This window comes from Onychostoma macrolepis, chromosome 12, assembly GCF_012432095.1.
Source record: "Onychostoma macrolepis isolate SWU-2019 chromosome 12, ASM1243209v1, whole genome shotgun sequence".
Classification (NCBI taxonomy): Eukaryota; Metazoa; Chordata; class Actinopteri; order Cypriniformes; family Cyprinidae; genus Onychostoma; species Onychostoma macrolepis.
Window position 1 is genome coordinate 2,696,783 of NC_081166.1, and position 24,751 is coordinate 2,721,533.

Genomic DNA, 24,751 nt, shown 5'->3' on the forward strand with positions numbered 1-24,751 from the left:
TGTTTTATTATTATTTTATTTTAATATGTCTGTATAATTGTATTATTATATATTTCATTTTAATTTTAGATTAGATTTTTTTAGATTTAGATTTTTAAATTTTAATGATTGTAGTAAATGAAAATGAGAAATGTTGCTTCAGCAAGTGGCTGAAGTTCAGTTTTTTTTATATTTTTCTTTTATTTGTTAACATTTCTTTTATTTCTCTCAAAAAAAAAAAAAAAAAAGTGTGTGTGTGGTTTTAATTGTAGTTAATTATAATATCCCTGGTGCATATAACTCACATAATTCAGTGTTTTTTTCCCCTCATATATTTTTTTCTTGTTGAATATCCTGTTACATTTTTAAATAGGTAACATTACGCAAGTAAATGTAATTTTCGAATCATGTTTATATTTACTTTAATTTATATTTTAGAATTTATATTCCTCATGTGAAGCTGTCAGTTAAAAAAATTACAATTAGTTAACTATTTGTTTTTTGCTTTTTTTATACATATTTTTTTGGTTTATGTATGTGAGCTCAGTGAGATAAAAATATATAAAGCTAAATATATATGAGCTCATACCAATTTTATAGATTTTCACTGAGCTTGTTGCAATGCATTGCCTTGGCAGCCTGTCTTCAGATCTGGCCAAAAGAACACATCTTACCTTTTGGAGCAGCTTTTGATTTCCAGAGCGTGCCTATGATGCCTAAAACACTTCCTACATAGGCAGCTGACTATAGATATTGGAGCAGAGCCAGTGGTTTGGTTGTGTTTAGAGGCATTAAAAAGCCATTCTGGAGATGCTGAATGAGATAGGCTCTCCTCCCACACTTCTGCCAGCCATGTGCTCATCCTTTTCACTCTCCCCTCCATCTGCATGAGAAAAGCTTGTTCTGCTCCACGGCCTCTGCCGAAAAGAGCGGAACATCAGGCAGGGCCGCCGCAAACAGTTGTAGCCCACAATTAGAGTTTATCTGTGATAGAGACAGACATGGCTGGGGTCAGGGGCCTCCCCGTGACACACACACACACACTTACTCTGGACAGACATTCTCAACATGCAGACGCCGGAAGTCTCATCTCATTAAATAACAAAAGAGTTAAAAAAAAGAAAAAAAAAAAATCCCCCCCATCTGCTGACACGGTCTGAGGAGCATGTCTGTAATGGAAGGGGGTTGTGAAAATCATAAATCTTATCAATGTCATTTCCGAAGCGGGGCCTTGCAACTATAAGTGATTCAGCAAAGGCTAAAACAGCACTTCAGAAATGATCTTATTTACAGAATGAGGTGAACTAATCAAAGCCTCAATTTAAATTCATAACAACAACATGTCATCATTTTTACTTTCTCGAAAAACTAGAAGGGCTTTTGCCAATGGGAACACAACCGCCTCAAATGATGGCTTGTTGTAGCAAAATGATTTTGTTTCATAACACAAAGAGGATGCTAACAAATATTTCAGGGTGTTGTGAAGGGTTGCAATGATTATCATTAACAAAAACTATTAAAAACATAACTTTAGCTGGAATAAATCAAATATAAATATTTGATAAAAAAAAGAAATACCTAAATAAAAATTAAAAACTGATGATTAAAATAAGTTTGAGAAAAAGCACTAAAATTACTGACTGAAAATAATATAAAAATAAAATACAAATACAAAATAATAATTTGTAAAAAAAAATCTAATAAAAACGATAAAAGCAAAACAACAAAAAAAAAAAAGAAAAACTTAAACTAAATAAAAATGAGAAATGTTGCCTTGGCAAATAACTGAAAAACTGGAGCTCTAGCTGGGGGAAAAAAAACAACAACAACAAACAAAAAAACAAACTAAAAGTTAAGTGAAACTAATACTTAACTTAAAATAAATAAATAAATAAATACACAAATAAATAAAATTAATAAATAAAAAATGACTAAAAAAATTAAGTGAAAACAAAGACTGAACATATAAAAATACATTTAAATGAAAATATAAAAATAAATGCTAATTCTATATATTAATAGTATGTAAATAATACTAAAATAGCAGGTACTGAGACCAGCCTTAAGTTTTTAATATTCTTGTCGGCAGATATGGCTCGAGTATCTCTCTCAATGTAAATCTGTGGGATTTTAATATATATTTATATATGGTCAGGAAATGAACAATTGACTTAAAGTATGAGAAAATAGAAATAGCAATAACATATGTATAGATAAATAAAAAAATAAAATAAAAAATGCAAGAAAGAAGAACATTGTGAGGGCTAAAAAGCACGAAGCGTAACATAAGTGAGTTCTAGTTTGATTTGAAAGAGGAAAGCACAATAAATGACAGAGGAACTGAAGTCTGTCTGGTATATACAGTGTTGAGTGATGCTGACGTGATCTTGATGTTGCTCTGGTCTGCAGGCGAGTGAATACAGCCTCCCTGCATTAAACGCAGGCCTGGATGAAGTCAAACCCGGTTTATCCTCCGGCACGACCTCTGACCTGGGCGCCAGCGTGTCACAGAGCTACCCTGTAGGTAAGATCACATGATCTGTCCCATTCATGATCATTCACCCCCTCATATTCAACTCAAAGCTAATTAGTTATGAAGAATACAAATTCTCACACTGTGGCCTTGTGCAGTTATAATAATCAGTGTTAGTTCTGGCAGGTCATATTAGTCAAGCCCGCATCAGCTGATCCACGTCTACCTATAGGGATGCGACACCTATCACAGCACTCATATATATGAGGTCCTTCAGTGTTATCACCAGTTTTCGCGTTGCTGAATAATTACCCTCCTCCATCCCCAGCTCCTCCTCTCGTCAGTCAGGATTCAGCCATCTGCTCATCCTTTGAATCAGACTCATTTCTAAAATGTTACCTTAAATTGTTGAACTTTTACGATATATGCAATACATTTATGTCAGTTCTGTTCTGTTTATCACTGCTCTCCCTGCTCTCATCCATGCTAGGCTGCATGAATGCGCTGGGAGTTCTTGCCCAGAACTGAACCATACCGCCGATCCAAACTGTATGCTAATTGTCAGTCATCTTTGACGATAGTGGTCCTGACTGATATACTTTTTAACTCTTGAAAATAAAACTGGACGCAAAGTCAGTCGTGTTTTATCTATATGAATTAGATGTGCAGTTTTAAAACTCTCATGTGTAGTGATATTGGTCTTATAACGAGCGTAATGAAACCAGCTTCAGACTAACGAGCTGTTGCACAGAGGACGTTTGTTCCTTAACTGCGCTATCACAGCGCTGAGCTTCAAAATGATATCAAATATTAACATTTACATAAACAAATTCATCATTTGCTCATGGCAGACAGGGAACGTGGGGTATTTGTTTCTCCGTCTCTCTCTCGCTCTCTTGCTCTTGTTAATAATAAATGATGGGATGGTTAATTAAAACGTAGTGTGCTTGTTGTGCCAGTTATTAATGTGAAATGTGTGAAGTTTACTGACAGTTTTACGATCATCTTCAGGTCAAAGATAAATATACACCGCTTTTATTAAAATTCACATAATTACGCGAAAGCCATTACAGCCATCGCTGTGTGTGTTTGGCTGGTTATAGAGAGAGAGAGAGAGAATGTGGGTTTGTAGTTGGCAGACTGATTATCTGTTCATGGTAGTTTCACGTCACAACAGATTTGTGTGTTGTTTATATTAATCAGGTATAAATGTAATAATCAGGTTAATGTGCCATCATCTATTCCACCTTCATGAGCCCCAAACTCAATCCACTTTCTTTCTTTTGTGGAACACAAAAGGAGATGTTATGAAGAATATATATGAAAATGAAGGCTGTCAAGTAAATAAGACAAAACCACCTTTAAAATAGTCCATATGACATACAATGCATAAGTTTTGTATTTGGGATTTAGAACAACCTCAGGATGAGTAAAAAAAAAAAAAAAAAAATTCCGTAGTAATAAATGTGAATGTATTCCATTTTAAACATGCATGATAAACTTACCAAATAGAAATTCCAAATCAAAACAAAAATATTTAAATGATTTCCATTAGTTAGGCTGAGATCCAGTGTTTAGATGAATGGTTTCCTTAACGGAAAAGAAACACAGATTACACTCATCCTCCATGTTTTCCAACCCCAATTAAAATGCCCACAGTTATTGATCTTGTTGATTTTATGCAAGGGAATTTGCATAATCTATTAAAAATGAATGATTCATGAAGCAGCCGGTGCCAGAGGAGATGAGGGTTCTTGGTGAACTGTGAATACCTCACAGATACACATCTTTTATGTTCTCGGCTTGTCCTATTAAAAATCCTTACTTCCTGCAAAAAATAAATAAAAATAACAATAATAAATTAAATTAAATAACATTTTACATTTGTAATTATCACATTTATAGTAAAATATATTGTAAAATTTAGTAAAATATTTAGTAAAATATATTATTGTTCATTTCAAAAGCTTTAACACTAGATGTGGTTTACTGCTTCTGCTGAACTTTGTCCAGTTATATGGAACTTGCAGCTGAGAAATGCAATGAATTTTTCTCCGTAAAATAAGCAATAGTTTCTCTCTCTCTCTCTCTCTCTCTCTCTCTCTCTCTCCTGACAAACTGGCTATCCGTGTCCGCACCTGAGGGCACCACGCTCCTAGTCACACAAATTAATGCTTATTCCATCTTCACAAAAAGCACACTAACCTTTGAGCACACATTTGATAACAAATGACTTTCACCGTGCATCCAGGGAATTAGGGCAATTTGGCTCTCCAAACATCCTTTGCTTAGTTGTAATTAATTAGGGTGCCGTGTTTTTTGGCTGGTGATAAATTGCTGCATCCTGAATGTAGAAAATAGAGGTCAAACGTTTCCCGTAGCCTCGTTGTTGGAACATTAAGGTGTCCCTGTCATGGCAAATTTAATACAGCGATGTTGAAGCAAGTGTTTGCACTCAACCCTTTCGACTTTTTCAGATAATACTAAGGTCACCCTGATTTTCAACAAAGAGGTTTAGAAAATTCAATAGGCGTTACGTGTTTCTTGCCTGTTGACAGATTACTATTAGCCTAGCCATGTAATTTCTCAGTATTCCGTAAGTCAGAAACATACTCAAGTATACAAACAAGTTCTCTTGGAAGAGAAAATTAACTTTGTTGCATCTTGTGGCAATTTTGAGAATGCAATGCATACTTACAGTATGTTACATTAAAAATCAACATAGGCTCATTGGAAATACGTGCCTCTACCTACATTCTGCAAAACTCAAAAAAACTTACTTATACATACGTATCGCTGCAGTTTCCAGCTGGAATGAACACTAGAGGCAGTAAAACTCCCACAACTTGTATTCCTTTTCACACAAAGAATGATTTGCAGGTCCACAGTTTCGATTTAATGAAGCCTAATTTTCTTATAATTACTTGAGGAATATTATATTATGAATTCAAAACAATTTTAACATGCTGCGAGATTTGAAAACTGATGCATTTGAAGGTTTGCGTCACATATACAGCTTCATATGCATGAGTTTTCTAATTCAGTAGGTTTGCTCGGTAGCTCACCCGATTCGGCATTGCACTTGGGTGATGAAGAGCTTCGGTACGAACTCCATGAAACTACGGTTCAACAAAGCAGCTCAAATCCGCATAAGAAAGTTTAAATGCATTTGCAATCATGTTGATTTGTTAACACTATCGGGTAGGTTTAGGGTTGGGTTTGGTGTAGGGGATATTTCCAACACGATACAGCATTAACTTTTAGCGACAGTCACGGATATTTGAATAATGAACCACCGCAATACCTACCTGAAGCAACGTAATACAAACACAGCAATACGTGCCTATATCAACGTAACAAAAATGTGCCAGGGTCACGTATTGAACCCTCGTTTTAGCGAAATGTGCAGTAAGATATATAATAACGGTGCTGCAGAAATGTATTTAGAGGCACGTATTTCGAATGAGCCTGGGTTGTTAAAAATGGACATTATCACGCTATCCATTTCAAATTTCTGAATTTGCTGGGATTTAATTTGCTGAAAATTTACTGAGTTTGTTTCTTCATCTGGAGAAATTTAGCACTACATCACTTGCTCACCGATGGATCCTCTGCAGTGAATGGGTGTCGTCAGAATTAGTCAAAACAGCTGATAAACACATCACAATAATCCACAAGTAATCCACACCACTCCAGTCCATCAGTTAACATCCTGAGAAGACAAAAGCTGAAACAAATCCATCATTAACACGTTTTTAACTTCAAACAGTTGCTTCTGGCTAACATCCACAATCCAGGTATTGATTTCTCTAGTGCAAAGTTGTCTCATCTGAATCAGGAGATAGATTTGCACAGATCAAACACCATTTACAAATAGTTCTAAAGAAATACGTGGGTGGATTTTGATGTGAGAGACAACAGGAGATGGATTTCTTCTCTGAAGGAAGCGTAATTATGGACTATGGACTCATTTTAAAAACATCTTAATGATGGATTTGTTTCTTACAAACACGCAGCTTTTGACTTCTCAAGATAATAATTAATTCCTTACATTTATATAGCGCTTTTCTAGGCACTAAGATGTTAATCGATGAACTGGAGCGGTGTGGATTACTTGGGAATTATTGTGATGTTTTTATCAGCTGTTTGAATTCTCATTCTGACGGCACCCATTCACTGCAGAGGATCCATGAGCAAGTGATGTAATGTAATTTCTCCAAATTTAACGAAGAAACAAACTCATCTACATCTTGGATGGCGTGAGGGTGAGGACAATCTCCTTAAATGTTCATTTTTTTGCTGAACTATTCTTTTAATGATTTGTAATATCCATTTTGTTTAAATAAACAAATTAAAAACGATGATGCTTTTGCCAGATTTTTGACTTGTTCAAGTGCATTTTTAACTGCTGTTTAGCCTTTGCACTGTGCTGCATGTTTTTTCTGCTCATTGGCAAACCGTGCTGGTCCACACAGGATTACACTCGCTGAGCTTTGATGGACACTGTCCTGCTCATTAGAATTGAACCGGTGGCCAAGTTTCCCCCAGTGTCCCCAGTAAACCCTCCACATCTCCCCCAGCCCCCCTTTCCCGAACAAAAACATTAGTCTGTGAGGGGTGTCAGGCTTCAGCGCTCGGCTGGGTCGAGGCTTCACTGCGTTGGGTAGGACAGCCAAGCGTCAGCCCCAATTACTGCTCTGAATGTGGAGCTTCTTAGTGTTAAGAAGAGACATTGACTGTTTAGCGGAGGCCGGAATGGGCCGGTCGGTTTGACCCTGCTTACATCTGTCCTCTGTTCTGACCCCAAAAGGACAAGAATAAATCCTTTGATACACAGTGTTTCTGCAAATGTAGCTGCTGTGTTTCTGTCTCAGACCAAAAACAGATTCTGTACTATTTAAATGATTCAAATCATTATTTCAACAACAACAACAACACCCTTAAACATAAAGGAACTAGAATGAGTTTGTTTTGCATTGATGCCATTTTAGGTTCCTCAAACCTTTCAGTAAACAATTCTTAAAAGAACAATTATTTTTTTATCTTACATTTTAATAATCTAAAGAGCCTTTTCCCATTATAAAGGACCATTTGTCCAATGGGACGGTTCCATGGATGTTCTTTATTTGTAAGAGTGAAGTTCAAAATGAATTTGCAATCTATTGAGAATCAGCTGAATTAATTATTGTTTATGGCTGGAAAAGAAAGTGAGTGTTGGTGTGATTTATGTGTGCAGGTCGGGATATGGCCAACACAACCTTACCCGGATATCCACCTCACGTCCCACCTACCGGGCAGGGCAGCTACCCAACATCCACACTGGCTGGAATGGTTCCTGGTGAGTATCTCAAGACAGAAAAAAAGTGTTTGCAATTTCAATGAATTTTAAAATGACATTTAAAAAAAAAAAAATGTTTTATATAAGTACTGCAGCTGCTCAAGACATTATTTTCTACCAAAATAAAATAATTTTATTTTAAAGGCACAGAATAAAAACAATGCACTGGAGTTTATATTTATCATCAAAAAAGTTAGTCATTAAGACCTAAAAACAGTAAATTCCTGCACCAGTAATTTTCCAAACACTTTCCAATCTGCCCTTTATCTAACAAAGAGAGAAAACCCACCCCAAACTGATAGTATTTTATTTATTATCTTAGTAATTAATACTTTTATTCAGCAAGGACACATTAAATTGATCAAATGTGACAGTAAAGACATTTATAATGTTACAAAAGATTTTGGTAACACGTTATTTTAGGGTCTCTTAACTAGTTGCTTATTATCATGCATATTACTAGAATATTAGCCATTTATTAGTAGTAATTAAGCACATGTTAATGCCTTATTCTACATGACCTTATTCTACATCCCTAATCCTACCCAATACCTAAACTTAACAACTACCGCACTAACTATTAATAAGCAGCAAATTAGGAATTTATTGAGGGAAAAGTTGTAGTTAATAGTGAATAGTGAATAGTGACCAAGATTTCTATTTTGCTCTTTTGAACTTTCTATTCATCAAAGAATCCTGAAAAATATGAATCACAGTTTCCACAAAAAAAAAAAAAAAAAAAAAAATAAGAATGTTTCCTGAGCAGCAAATCAGTATATTAGAATGATTTCTGAAGGATCATGTGACACTGGAGACTGGAGTAATGATGCTGAAAATTCAGCTTTGATCACAGAAATAACTTACATTTTAACATATATTCAAATAGAAAACGCTTTTTTTTTTTAATTGTAATAATATTTCATAATATCACTATTTTTACTGTATTTGCCTTTCAAAAATGTTTAAAAATCTTACAAATCCCAAACTTTTGTATAGTGTAGCTGTCTAAGAACATTAAACTGGAATACAATACAAAGTATTTTAACACAAAAAAAAGACACATTTCACCCAAAAAATAAAAAATAAAAAATAAATCATAATTTACTCGCCTTCCACTTGTTTTAAATCTGTATGAGTTTCTTTCTTCTGCTGAACACAAAGGAAGATATTCTGAAGAATATTGGTAATCAAACAGTTGCTGGTAGCCATTGACTTCCATAGTATTTTTCTGTACTATGGAAGTCGATTGCTAACTTCTCTACACTGATGAAAGCTTAAATAATAAAATATTAGATTGACTCACATTTATGAAGTGACCAGACACTGATACCAATCTGACTCAATAAAAGAAGTACCGCAGCCTGCAGACATTCACAGAAGCAGCATTTCACCGGTGTGTGAATGCAGGAAGCCTTTAACTATAGACCATCAAACTTCAATTGACTAAAGAATTAACTGGTCCAACAGATTTCCAGACGAAAGGCATTTTGTGATCACTCAGCTCAAACTAATTCGTAAAATGTGGTTCGATCTTGCATGATTTTTAGCCGCTCCAGGTAATAAGAGCAGCAGAAGCAGCTCTCTGCAGACGTGCTGCTTCACTGAGAGATTTACTGACAGCCCTCAATGCGGCCGGCGCATATAAAAACACCTCTTTATTATCCCATAAAAGAGAAACAGCGTTGGACCAACATTGTTCAGCACGACGCTCAGACTTTCTTCCTGCACAATCAAATTACAGCATAGAGAAAGAAACTTTGGAGAAGGAAGCGACACTGTTGTGCAGTCAGTCAGCAGGACACAATGGGTTTTAGAAATCAGACATTACAAATCTATATTTTGAAATTTTTCAAAAAAGTTTGACATTTTAATCAAATTTTCAGCAACTGTGATGTAAAATGGATGGTGCATTATTTTAACATGCATGTCTGTGTCCCATTTCAGGGAGTGAATTTTCAGGGAATCCCTACAGCCATCCACAGTATACGACCTACAATGAAGCCTGGAGATTCAGCAACCCAGCAATACTGAGTGAGTGTCGCCAACCGTCTGTCTTTCACAGAAATGTACCATGGTAAACATAGTTTCTGTCAAAATATTATAGGAATAGTATTTGTTACAAACAATAAATAAATAAATACAACTAAAAAGTAATAAATATTTAAAAAAAATAATTTAATTTAAAAAATCACTTTATATATATATATATATATATATATATATATATAATTTCAAAATTTAATTTTCACTTTGACTGGTTAACTGTCTGTTGCGAGCCAGAGATTAATTAACAGTCCCTTAAGATTTAAAAGAAATTAATGCTAGATAATAATTCATTAACAGTCCCATTAATGGATTTTTTTCTGATTTTAGCGGTCCAAAACGACAGAATCTGCTACAGCTTTTCTCATTTGTGACTTTTTATAGTATTATGCATTGAAACTTTACCAATAATCATTATGTAATAAATGTAAATGCAGTAACAATTAGTTGTGAATGTTTTAGTGCACAAGCTAAATGTTCTAATAAATCATATGATACATATTTGTGTTTTCTGAAAACAACATGATAAAACTATTGCAATTGTGTTCAAATATTCTCCCGGTCATTTGCATAATCAGTTCAATTTAAATGGCTTGTAATTCATCTTGGGTGAAGTTTATTATATGTAACAATTTCCAAAATTGGTATTATTGTAATAGGTGGAATTTGCATTAGTTATTGTGAAAGCAAAATCCTGGAAGGACTGCCATTCAGTAATAATATCATACAATATGATACTTAAAACAAATATGCATTTAATATATTAATATGCAGCCATTGTCGTGGTATATTGAAATGGTACATTCCTTTCTTATTAACTTTCAGGTTCCCCCTATTATTATAGTGCATCCCGAGGCTCCGCCCCCCCAACTGCTGCCACTGCCTATGACCGCCACTAGTTACCACGGAAACCAAATTAGGCGGCACGCCCATGGACTCGGACTTCATATTCTGCCAGTGTGAGCAGTGCAGCTGATTGGACATCATGCGGTCACATGATGAAGAACAGGCCAATCAGGAACAAAAACATCTCAACGACAATTCAGCCATTCTCACGAGTCCCAACGGGCTCGACGAGGGAAAAACGAACAATAAATGTATATCTCAAAGACTGAGGGTAAATATGATTTTTAAAACGGAATTAACATCTGCTTTTTTAAATACTTTTATATTTTGTCCTCTCATTTATATTATTCATCGGTATTCACACTTAAAGTGCTTCTAGCATATATATGTATTGGTTGGTTTGGATAGACACTGAAATAAATCACATCAGTGCTTGGACTTTTTGTTTTAAACAAACATTGTTAATATATAAAAGCATTTGCATTTCAGATTGTACTTTTTCGATGTCTATCCAAATGTACAAAAATGTCTAAACTTTATTTATGAATACCTACAATATGAACAAACACATCTGGACAAGGAAAACTTTTCCAACGCATGGTTGTAGATTCTCCGGACTGCACAAAAAACGAGCAGTAAAACTCAAAACTTGACACTCCACTCATCGCACAGTAAACTATTGCTCAATACAGTATGTACTCAAACTCAGCATGGAAATACAAAGCAAACAGGCCTTCTCCACGCTCTCAACGCCAGCAGAAGATCTCTAGCACACTTCTGTGAGAAACAATCAGATACCAACAAGAAAGAGATGAAACCGGACAAGAAACAGAGAAACTGTCAACCCTGGTCCTACCGAGACCAGATTTGATTATAAGTGGAAGATACATTTTTGTATGTTTTTTTTGTTTTTTTAAATGACAAAAGTATCATGAAGAACTCTACAGTATGCATGGATTGTTTTCCTTCATTATGCATTTTTATGTGTTTATCATAGATCAAATTATGTCAAATTCTCAGGGGGGAATTCACTAAGAATGTATAATAGATTTAGCACTTGATTTGTGCAAAACACCGCAAACTCTATTTCAGCCAGATGCATAAACATAAGTCATTATGTCAAGACTGTTACTACAGATTCAAATTTTTCAAATTCAGAAATTCAAACTCAAATAATTTTTTTATTTTTTTTATTTAAATTCAAATTCAAATATTTTTTTATGTAATTGACTTTAAAAAAAAAAATCCTGACCAGTCTTGCAGGGAAAAAAAATAAATAAATAGATGACTAACTTTTAAGACTAGTCTAAGCAGTTTATGCAGCTGACCACTGGTCAGCAATAAGACCCAGGTTTTTGTGCTGAAATACAGATGCAGAAGCGGTTTAGTGAATTCACCCCTCAGTGTTATTGTTTGCACTATGGGTTGTGCTCTTTATGAGATGAGAACTTGCTCTTCGGTCGGATTGGATGCTCAGTGTTTTGCTCTGAATTTTGGAAGCATTTGAGAAAAACAAACATGTACTACTGATCAGATGAAGCACTTAATCCTACAAATGTGTTTACAGAATAGTTAGCAGCTGTTCAATTAATCAACAGATGGGTTGGTCACTGGTTATCGGCTTTATGATTTACTTTTCAGAACTCTGCTTTGGGAACTTCAAGCTGTTTCATTAATGCAAAAAAAAAGACCTTTTGTTCGATGCTTTACAACAAGTGCAATTCTGCTAATCGTTTTTCATATTCACGTACTGTACGCTCCAGTCTGAATTCATGTTCTGACAAACAACTTTAGTTTTCATCGAATATGTTACAGTTGAGAGAATGTACTTGTATCACATTTGCCAAAGACTTTTGTTGATGTATATTTTTATTTACAGTCTGCTGTTGCATTGTACAAGCAGTATTATAGTGAAAACATTTTCGATATATGTACAAATCCTATGCAGAGCAAAGAAAAGCTGTTGTATGCATAAACTATAAAACTACTGACATGTTTGTTTTGTTCATTATTTATGTTATTTTGTGAAATAATTTTTTTAATAATTTTCTGTGTGAAATGTCATTTCTGTACTGTAAATACATTCTGATCAAATCTGCTCTGTCTCTCTGGTTTCATCTGTAGAGAACTCAAATGACTTACAGACACACACACACACACACACACACACAGGTTGAATACAAACAGGAATACTCTAATACAGTGGTTTTCAATCCTGGTCCTGGGGACCCACTTCTCTGCACACGTCTCCCTTATCTGATACACTCAGTTCAGTACATGGATCTCTCTCTTAACGAGCTGATGATTTGAATCAGGTGTGTCAAATAAGGGAGACACACAAAATGTGCAGAGCAGTGGGTCCCCAGGACCAGGATTGAAAACCACTGCTCTAATATAACATAACACATCTAACAGCTTCTAAATCAAAGCAACACATTGTCTTTTTTTTATTTTGAACACTTTACTTTCTGGACTTACCAAACTTTACTGCCACTATAATATAGAGACTGCAGATATTCAGTACAATTACTGCCAAATGGTAGAAACACATGTCAATTGGCTGGATTTAACTCTTCTTGTAATGTTATGTATATAAGGAATTTCTTTAATGTATGTACACTGTAAAAAAGAAAATCGTTTTTTCAACTTAAAATAATTTGTTACCCTGCTGACTTAAATTTTTTAGTAAATGCAACTAAAATATTCCAGTTGTCCCTTAAATTAACATTGAGTAACTTAAAATTTCAAGTTGACTAAACTAAAAATTTTAAGTCAGTGGGGTAACAAATTATTTTAAGTTGAAACAACTTTTGGAACATTTTTTTTTTTTTTTTTTTTTACAGTGTATTTAAATTATTATTAAAATCAAAACTTACATAGAAATAGAAATGTGGATTGATTGTATCCTTACTATATGAATATAAAGTTGGTTTATGATGGAGCCCAATACTACAATCATTGTTTAAAAGAGAATGTTTTTATTTATTTATTTATTTATTTTCACAGAAACCCTGTGAAATCTATTTAGTACCACAAAACAGTTATTTAAAAATGGCAAATTAAATATTTAATATGTCAATATTCAAATATTTGAATCTCTAGAGCAGTCTGATAAAAACAGCTTAGTAACATGTTATGCAAAATAGTTATATATAGGTAATATTGGAGGAATTTTACGAGATTTACCAGTAATTTCTTGCAATATCTATCCATCTGACCATCTAACCATCTATCTATCTATCCAAAATATACATTTAATTCTAACAGGAATTCTTAGGTTTCTAACAAAAGTTACTGTGGAAATGCAGCATCTATTAACTAAGAACACACTATAAATTTACATTATTTGTTACATTAAATTTCACTGTCCTCAATTACAGCTTGATGTTGATAACTATAAGAAGGTGCAAATAAAGAACAGGCCGTGTGTTAGTCTGTAAATAAAATGTAGCATTAATTCACTTTCAGATCTCTTTCAGAAGCATTTCTGAGGCTCTCCTGAGAACAATCCCCTCGAGGCTTTAGAAGCACCTCGTTGCTTAATGGACTGAGTTCTATTTTGTTTATTCACAAAAAGTAATTAGGGAATTTAAAGCTAAATAGATGAACTTATTTAAGGGTGCCAGAGATCACAATGTGGCTGGGAAGAGCGCCAGAGAATGTTTTCTTTATGATTTGGATCACCAAGCATATAAAATGTATAACCTCTCCAGGCCCTGAAAAGCAGAAATAATATTTTCGAGAAATGGGGATGAATTCAATTAGCAGAGAACTCACAAAAAGAGGGAGGCATCTAAGCAGGAATTCTCACACTGGATGCAATGAGTTTCTCCCATCTCTTAATCCTGCAGGCTTATGGAGAATTGTTTGGCGCTTCATTATTGATTACGAATAAAGGAGAAAAGACCAAATTGACTGAGGTGAGTTCATTCTGCTCAAACAAAATCACTAGCCCTAGGAGAGACGTTTTATTTGTCTATGAACAAAATCTGACCGTTAAACTCCTTTTTTTCTATGGTGAAGCTCCTCAAAGAAAAGATGAGGCCTTTTATTGGTTTTTCTAGCATGGGAAATGTTTTGCAATGTTGATTTTAATGCAGGTGTGTCTTATATACACATATATTAAGAATATTGTTATAAATTTGCTTAAATTAATATTACAGAATTACAAATTACCACACCACAATTATTGTTACTATTTTAAAATCATTATAAATTAATATAATCATATTAATATATATATATATATATATATATATATATATATATATATATATAAAATTAATTTATATAAATTAGTATTAACTATGCACAATGGTAATCATAGCTTTGTCTAAAATACAAACTATAATTATTGTTACTATTTCAAAATCATAATAAATTAATATGGCATCTCTTTCAAACGGTGTAATTTTTACATGTTTTACTTTATCGATATTTAATTGCAATATCAATAACTACTTTAACCGTGACATTTGGTGGGAAAACTGTGTTTATCCTGGTTTAGCTGAAGTTTTCTGTGTAGTTTCATCTCTTCAGCTGGTGTTTATCTCTCCGCTCCCTTGACTGTCGTATATGTTTGTCATTCAGGCCTTGTTAGGGGAAGAAAAAAACCCTCTGTTGACTCCTTCCCTCCCCGAGCAGAGAATTCCCTGTGGTAAAATTATTCCATTTAGATGGAAACTTTTTGTCACTCCTGTCTAAATTGGCATTTCTGGCTCTTTTACTGAAAGCAGTAAACTGTGAACCTGGATGCAGCTGTCAATCAAACAGAGCGTTAGTTCAGCGTGCCAGATGACGGCATTCGGGGAGGGGAGAGAGAACAGAGAGAGCTGCCAGCTGATTGGCTCTCATCAGTACGGCAAAAAAAAAAAAAAAAAGCACCTGCCACTGTCAGAGCTTTTCAAATGCTGCACACACACACATAACATCATATAGACTGTTTGAAACATGCAGACCCATACATCTTTGACAACTAGTCTTGATTTTACAGATAAAGTGTGTCATCATTAACTTACAGGGTTTATAAACTCACAGTTTAATGATCTGAGCACCTGCTGCATGAACACAAGCCTCCATTCACTAACCGTTAATGAGCGGATCTGTTAGTGCTGTGGTCAGTTACTTACAAGCATGTGACCGCTAATGTTCAGCAGTGTGATCAGAGCGCTGGACGCTACAGTAGAGTTACAATGACAACACCGTCAGATGCTGGTATCACAAAAACCAAATCAAGTTGCATTCATTTTGCCTTCAACATTTAAGTGCAATGAAATTTTTTGTGTAATGAAAAATGAAAAAAAAAATTTTTTTAAAATCTAAAAATCTAAAATTCTAAAATAATTCTAAAATATATTTACAATTTTTGTTTATCATTTTATTTTATTTTTTAATATACAGCAGTTTTTTCTTATCATTTTACTTGTTTTTTTGGGGGGGGGGTTCACTCATTTGTATTGTAAATATTTGATATGGCATAAAATCTTTATTTTTGTAAATTAAAGGGTAATTCCAACTTGTTTCCCAACTAAAAATCAGCCCTGAAGGTTGATAAAGAACACGGTTATATAGCTACAGTATATTAAGAATATTTATTTATTTGAATAAATGAATAAAATATAGTTTCTTAATAATTTCTAAGTTAATAAATAATTTCTTAATTTCTTTCAAATTAAACAAAGTTTCAATACAAATGAGGAAAAACTAAATAAAAAATGCACAATAAGAAACAGTTTGAAGCTGCAATAATATATCCTTATAAGAAAACAAACAAACAAAAAACACAATTTTAATGATCCCAGAGACTAGAAAAGTTCCCATAATTGAAGATTCTCCCACCAGTATTAAGATCAATTTAATCTTGATTATATATACTCAATTACATTACTTACAGATATTGTTAACAAAATGTAATATACAAACTCATAATAAATGTCTGTAGATTTTTATTACATTTCTCAGAATGAGACAGTCTAAACAAAGGTGTCATGCTGATGAATTAACAAGCCATGCGTGATTCAAACATGGCCATTTTAGCAGCATTAGCTTCCCATCAGGTCATAAACGTGTCGCAGTTTCACAACCCAGTGCACACCGAACGCCAGCTAACAACGTCTGTCCACAGCTTGTTTAAAATAAACCACCGTTACGACATAATTGCAGATTTCGTTATCACTTCGTCCTCTCAATGAATCTCATGCGCTCGTTTTCATTACGAGACTGAAACAAAGAAAATCAGACGTGTTTCAAGTCTTCAGCGTAACCGCACAGCAAAGCTGTCACTTTAATACTGAGAATCTAATTGGATTTGGCAATAAATAATGGGTCTCTTAAGGAAGCATCATGGCCAGTCGTGGCCCCGTGTGGTGCCGGGTGTTAGCAGGCCGTCCCAGGTGCCTGATGGATGTACAACAATTATAGATGATTTTTGACTGAGGAGATGCAAGGTCTTCCAAGAGATCATTGGTGAAGGTTTAGTGATCAGACCTTCTGAAGCAACACATAAATAGATGCAAAACATATTAAAGATGTTTAAAATGGAGCAAATGAACATGAGAAATATCACATGTGAAAGGTGTTCACACTCAGTACAGCAAACGAGAAGAAGAGTGTGAGAGAGAGTGAATTAAACGACGCCAGCACTGCCAACGTGCTGCCCGGTCCATCCAGAGCCAAGCGTTTCTCCCTCACCACTCAATAATTAGCCCTAATGGCTATTGTGTGATACATGATGCAATTAAAAGCTAATGTTATGCACGTATGTGATTACCGCGGGCAGAATGACAGGCAGTCAGGGGTCCTGAGTGTCCAAACACGTGCAGATCTCTCCGGAGCGCAAACTCTCACAGTGATCAGTCACGTCTGTCACGCTAAAGACTTCTGAATGTGTGGAGCCATAACACTGAAATTGAAGAAATTACAATCCTGTCATTTACTTTACTCCCATGTCGTCCAAAGCCAACTTTTTTTTTCTGTGAAACACCAAAATTTAACTTAAAATGGACAAAAAAGCAATAATGAAGCATCCATTTATGACTTTACGAAATATACATTGGATATATTTGTTATTATTACATAGTGTTTCATAATATACTGTACGATATACTTAAGTGCAAATAGTATCAACCACTATTTGAAGCAAATTAATAAATAAATACATGAATTAATTAATGAGCATCTAACACTATTTACACGTTTATTTGAAAAAAAAACACTAAAATTACACTAAAACTACAGCTATTTTCATTCATTCTCCATAAAACTTGTGCGTTTTATTGTATTTTATGTATTGTAAATGTGTTTAAATTGGCAGAATTTCTATATTTTTCTAAATTCAAATTCATTGTTATCTACGTTGTTACCCAATGAAATTGCACCTGAAGTTTGGTTGTTTGTTTATTCATTTATTAAATAATAAAAATAGAATTTAGAAAAACTAATTAAAAAACACAATAGGAACATGTTTGAAGGTACACACACACACACACACACACACACACTGCATATACATACATGTTATTTATTTATTCATTCAGTCAAACTCAAAAAGTTCCCTGATAGATAAATTGAATTTTGGATATTTTTACTCTATTACATGACCTACAAAAATGGTTTTCAAAAATTAATACATAAGTGAAACCTATTACTCCACTGTAGCTCTCAAATCTCATTCTCCACATCGCATATTTATTCTGGCACGTTGTGTTTGCTTAAAACATCTGCTGTCAATGATGTCAAACCTGCTATAATGCATCAAATGCAGTTTTTCAATTTGTCCATGATTGCAATTGAGATTTCAGGCCTTTTCAGAGGGAATGAAGGGGGAAACAGCTACTTCTACTTTTTGCACTTTTCTGAAACTCAACAATAGTGTCTGTCATCATTCATTTTCTTTGTATGTATAGTGTGGCTAACTTGCCTGAAAAAAAAAAAAAAAAAAAAAAACAGCTATACAGATCACAACATCATGAGGGTAAGTAAATGATGACAGAATTTTAATTTTGTGTGAATCATTCCTTTAACAGCAGTAGAAAGAGTCACGTTATCAACCTCCATCCTCTCGGTTCCCACTCTTTCTCCTGTATATCTCTCCTCTCCTCCCCCTCTCTGTCAGAGTAAACTCATGATGAATTACCCTGTCAACCGAATTCATTCAGGGACCAATTAATCCAGCAGAAATAAACTAGAGCCATCAGACACAGAAAAACCCTGAGCAGAGAACCAGGAGCTGCGCTCTTTAGGAAAGAAAAAGGGCTGAAAAGGAAGAGAGAACAAAACTAGCAAGGGCTCCTCTTTCAGGAGAGAAACTGAAGAAAATAAAAAAGCAAAAAGTGAGTGGTCTCCAGGGACGGCGATGGAAGTTAGCCTGACAGGAGTTGGTCATTTAATGCTTTAGTGCACCGGAGACACGTCCTGTCATAGCGGACAGTATCACGGGAGTCCCCTGGCACTGCCTTTATTAATTAAACCGAACAGAGCAGGGGCGTCCCGCAGCCAAACGCCAACTCTGTCACTTTCAGACCCATAAACACTTCCTGCTAGAAATACTGCTAACACTTTACTTGAAGCCTTTATGTATAATGCATTATATAGGCATTCATTATTTGCATTGTAATGCATTTTATATTTACATAAATAACTGAAGCCAAAGTTAAAATGCATTATATTCGCAGATTCATTGTTATTTTTGAAATAGTTTGTTCGTCATGTGTTTTAATGTATTATACTTTCTAAAGACGTAACAATGAATAGATAAGTATTATAATGTATTATTTCTGTGGTTATAATTATTCATGATAGTATACAATGCTTTTAAGGTACATTACAAGGCATAAGTATAGTTCATCCAAAAAAAATATTAAAATCTTGAAAATGTTCTTACCCTCAGGTCATTCAAGATGTGGATGAGTTTGTTTCTTCATCAGATTTGAAGAAATGTAGCATTCCATCAGCTGCTCAGCAATGGATCCTCTGCAGTGAATGGGTGCCGTCAGAATTAGAGTTCAAACAGCTGATAAAAACATCACAATAATCCACACCACTCCAGTCCATCAGTTAATATCTTGAGGAGTGAAAAGCTGTGTGTTTGTAAGAAACAAATCCATCATTAAGATGTTTTTAATTAACGCTTCTTTCCAAAATAGTCCATAATCTATAATGATGCTTCCTCCAGTGAAAAAGTCCATCTCCTTTTGTCTCTCACATCAAAATCCAGCCACATATTTGTTTAGAGCCGTTTTGGACTGTTTTGGCTTGTAAATGCTTGATCTGTGCAGATTTTTCGCCTGATTCAGATGAGGTGACTTCTTCACTGGAGAAAGCAATATTATGGACAGATGACTCATCTTTTAGCCAGAAGCAACGGTTTTAAGTTAAAATGTCTTAATGATAGATTTGTTTCTTACAAACATGCAGCTTTTTGCTTCACAAACTGTTAACTGATGGACTGGAGTGGTGTGGATTATTATCAGCTGTTTGGACTCTCATTCTGACGGCACCCATTCACTGCAGAGCATCCATTGCTGAAACACTGATGTATGCTAAACTTCCCTAAATCTGTTCCAATGACCAAATAAACTCATCTACATCTTGGATGGCCTGAGAGTAAGCATACATTTTCAGCTAATTTTCATTTTTGGGTGAACTATTCCTTCAATGCATTAAAACTTCTTTTATAATGCACTATATAGTATTAAGGCTTCAAGTGTTGCAGAAATACTTACTTTAAAATGTCTTAAGAATTTCATGCAACCATTGAGGTGAGATGACCTCAGACAGGGTCACGATCAGGGTGTGATAACCATGTAGCATGAGCTTCCGTCCTCCATATGGCTGATGCCAGAGAGCAGGAAACTCAATAGGTTGTTGTCCAACACTGCTGCCTGAAGTCAGTTCTCCTCTATTGTGCCGAGGCTGATCAGGCAGTGAATATTTCATGGCTCTTTTTTTCTGCTCCTGCAGATTAAGGGGGGATCGGACAGCTGGAAGGCAGCTGAGTGTGACAGGTGTCCTTTACCTGGAGCAGGTGGGTGGAGACTGCGCACCTGATTACAGACGCCTCCACCTCTTTATGGGTTCTATCGCTGAGAGGAAGAACATTTTACTAGTTCATTTTACACTGAACAATGTCATCTGGGATGCTATTAGAGTAAGGAATATTCTGTTTGTTAAATAATTTAATGTTTAATGTCTGGCATAAAAAAATATGCATGCGATTTGCATTTACAGTAAATGTACCAAACTTAGTGCACAAGCTGTATAATAGCACAGAGGATGTTAAATATGCATCTAATACATTTTGAAAGTATAGCCATACCCCGTAAAAGTCAACATAAAATGAAAACTGACCCCGTTTAATTTATTAATATGCATTCCTGGTCTTGCTGTGAAGGATTTTTCAGTGCACATCACTCGGAGAGAAAAATATGTTTGAGTTCACAATATTTCATGATAAATATAATAACTTACTTTGCCTCTAAAATGACTTTACATCAGAATTAGATATCCAAAACCATTCAGAAGTTTGCTTTCAGCATTTAAATTAATATTCTGCAAAGATGCTTTAATTTGATCAAAAGTGTCCGGAAAGATGTTAAAATTTTACAAAAGATTTCTATTTCAAAAGAATCTACTTTCTAAAGAAAAAAAAAAAAAAAAATCATGGTTTCCACAAAAATATGAAGCAGCACAACTGTTTTCAACATTAATACAATAATATAATGTTCCTTGAGCAGCAAATCAGAATATCTGAATGATTTCTGAAGAATCACGCGACGCTCAAGATTGGAGTGATGATGCTGAAAATTCAGCTTTGCATCAAATAAATAAATTATATTTTACAACAGAAAACAGTTATTGTGAATTGTCATAATATTTATTAATATTGCTGATTTTACAGTCATTTTAAAATAATAAATTCAGCCTTGGTGAGAAAATCGTATTAAAGTTTATTTAAGAATTGCTTATTAACTTTCTTTTCAAAGATATATATATATATATATATATATATAATCAACTCATGTCATAACCCGAAAAGAGTAAAAAGACCTGCTGAAAGTACAATTTCACTGCGTATAACCAGGAAGAGGAGGAAACATACTGATTGTAGCATAGTGTAATGCATTTATTCATTTGGCAGACACTTTTATCCAAAATGATTTACAGTGCATTCAAATTAGAATAATTGCACTGCCAGTATACGTGTTCCCTAGGAATCAAACCCACAACCTTGATGTTGCTAACTTCATGCTCTAGCATGAAAAACTCTTCCAGACTATTTAAACATTAATATTCCCTACAGTACTTTAACTGTTACAAACTGCAATGCCTCTGAGCAAAGGAAGACAACTAGAGAGCGCTTATAGGTTGTTCTGCTGCTGAATATAATTAATTAAACGAGTCTAATTAGGAATGTGAGAGCAGGTGCAGACTGTGGGTTGACAGCGCAGACAGCGACTGACGATGGAAAAAAACCTCAGCGTATAAAGGTACAGCATGACAAAACAACTTTCTGCAGTTTGTCATGTGAAACCCCAGAGGAATACAGCGTGACAGAGAGAAAAGACCTCGGCAGCACGCGGGTCAGAAGCAGACGGTTCTTCAACGCCTTAAATACACGTTTGCGCTAGTGAGGTGCTGCTCAAATCATTACGCACACATATGCTGAACATCGCAATGGCTGCTAGAGCTCGACTGATAACATGATGCAACACTTTCTCAAGAGGTTTGCGCTCCAACATCCAACCTGCTGCTAGAGACTGTGAGGCTTTGTCAAAATGACTTCCAAGTTTCTGGTGCAGAATTTTCAACAAAGAAAGAACATGAATTAACCTCGTCATGTCATTAAATGTCAATTTTCCTGATATTATTTGAGAAGTACTAACCTTGATACACGGTCATGAAAGTCTAGCGACTCTACACTGATCTTCTCTCTGACATCACATTCTTAATGACGTGTTCCCTCACATCACTGAACAAACTCTAATCACCAACTCTCAGTGAAAGAGATCTTGCCATTGAAAATAATGTCAGTGTTAATACTTCTCAAAGTTAACATGCAATCAAAACTCACTTTCTCAGTAAACATAGCTAAAATGTGTTCAATTCATTAGTGCACATTAATCTAAAGAGAAAATGTATGAAGTTACCAAACAGAATACATAATATTACCAAATGTTCACGAGTCTCTCTGCTGCAACAGAGTAGTAAAAACGAGAGCTGGAGACAGAGAGTGTTTTGTGTGTGTGTGTGTGTGTGTGTGTGTGTGTGTGTGTGTACTAGTTTTTGTGGTTTACGGGGACAAAATTTGTATAATGACATGGGTATGACAGAGGTATTACAATTTGAAGGTGGTTTATGAGGACACTATGTCCCCGTAAAACAAAAGGCTTAAAAAAACATACTAAATGGTGTTTTTTTTTTTAATCTAAAAATGCAGGCAGTTTCCTGTAAGGGGTAGGTTTAGGTGTAGGGTTGGTGTAGGACAATAGCACATACAGTTTGTACAGTATAAAAACCATTACGCCTATGGAGAGTCCCCGTAAACCACTAAAACAAACGTGTGTGTGTGTGTGTTCGGAGACAGTCCAGTTTGTTTAAGTGCACCTAAGAGAGAGGCCACGCTCCATTTTATCACCATTTGCTCTCTAACAGAGTACAAATGTGGCATGTGATGACAATAATGAGGCCTGATATCTGAGAATGAGAGTGGCTTGAGCGGAATAGCAAAGCAGAATGTCTGTGTGTGAGAGAGAGAGAGGTAGTTCTGCAGAGGGAACTGACTGTTTTTAGTAAGAAAGCAGAAGATTTTGTCCACATCTTATTATATATATGGATAACAAAAATGTGTTAAAATCACCAAGAATTATGACTTAGCCACTAGCAACTACCCAGTACAACCTAGCAACTTCATAGCAACACCCTGACAACCACCCAGAACACCCACCCTAGCAACTACATAGAAACACTCTGAAAACCCCCCAGAACACCATAACAGCCTGATAACCACAGAACATATATAGCAACATCCCAACAACCACCTATAAAACCATAGCAAATACATAGCAACACTCTGAAAACCACCCAGAACACACTAGTAACTACATAACACTCTGATATGCAAACAGAACACCCTAGTAACACAGCAACAGCCTGACAACCACCCAGAACACCCTAGCAACTCCCTGACAACTACACAGAACAATGTAGCAAAAAATATAGACTCCCTAACAACCACCCCTAACACCCTACCAACTACATAGCAACAACCTGGCAACCTCCCAGAATGCCCTAGAAACTATATAGCAACACCCTGATATGCACACAGAATACCATAGCAACTACACAGCAACACTCTGAAAACCACCCTAGCAACTCCCTGACAACTACACAGAACAATGTAGCAAAAACATAGCGACTCTCTGACAACCACCCCTAACACCTACTGTATCACCCTGACAACCACGGAGAACACACTATCAACTACATTGCAACAACCTGGCAACCACACAAAACACCATAGCAACCACCTAGCAACCCTTTGGCAACTACCCAAAACAACAGTATTGTTGTAGTGACTTTTGATTAATATTCTAAAGTGTGTTTCCGTGCAAACTCTGCAAAAGAAATGTGATTAGACTATAGTCACACTGATAAAGCGTGTTAGTCTGTCAGTTGTGGTTGGTATATCACACTGAGGGTTTTTTTTTCTTTAATTATCAAGGGACATTTGACACCGTGAATCATCGTTAGCCTGTCTAAACGGCCGCAGTCAGAGGTTTTCACTGAGGTAAACGGCACAATTAGCAGCGCGCCGAGCGAGAGGAGGATTCAATTTGACATCCATCTGTCTTGATCCATCTCTTCTGATCACGTGAAATGCTGAACCAGGGGCTTTAACATTCAATTACGCTCCTCAGGTTAATCCTGAGTAAAGTGTCAATGTTTTAATCATGAATTAGCAATCTATGGTGAAAACAGCTACTTCCAGGTGCTGGCAGGGCTTTTTCCTGAATATAACTGACTGATTTTTCTGATTGAATAAAGAATCAGTATCTACATGGCTATAGATTATT

The 24,751-nt window shown here is 35.2% G+C and overlaps 1 protein-coding gene across 4 annotated transcripts in view; it reads left to right on the top strand.

Moving 5' to 3' along the window:
* pax2b (paired box 2b) overlaps positions 1-12,667 on the top strand; it is a 33,228-nt gene extending 20,561 nt beyond the window's left edge. The window contains exons 7-10 of one of the 4 annotated variants that reach the window (XM_058793595.1): positions 2,389-2,503; positions 7,689-7,790; positions 9,735-9,821; positions 10,659-12,667. In XM_058793595.1, the coding sequence (XP_058649578.1) occupies positions 2,389-2,503; positions 7,689-7,790; positions 9,735-9,821; positions 10,659-10,732 (378 nt within the window). In that variant the 3' untranslated portion in view covers positions 10,733-12,667. The remainder of the gene's footprint in view (positions 1-2,388; positions 2,504-7,688; positions 7,791-9,734; positions 9,822-10,658) is intronic. The other 3 variants (XM_058793593.1, XM_058793596.1, XM_058793597.1) reach the window with 3 other exon arrangements.
* The last annotated feature ends 12,084 nt before the right edge of the window (positions 12,668-24,751 follow it).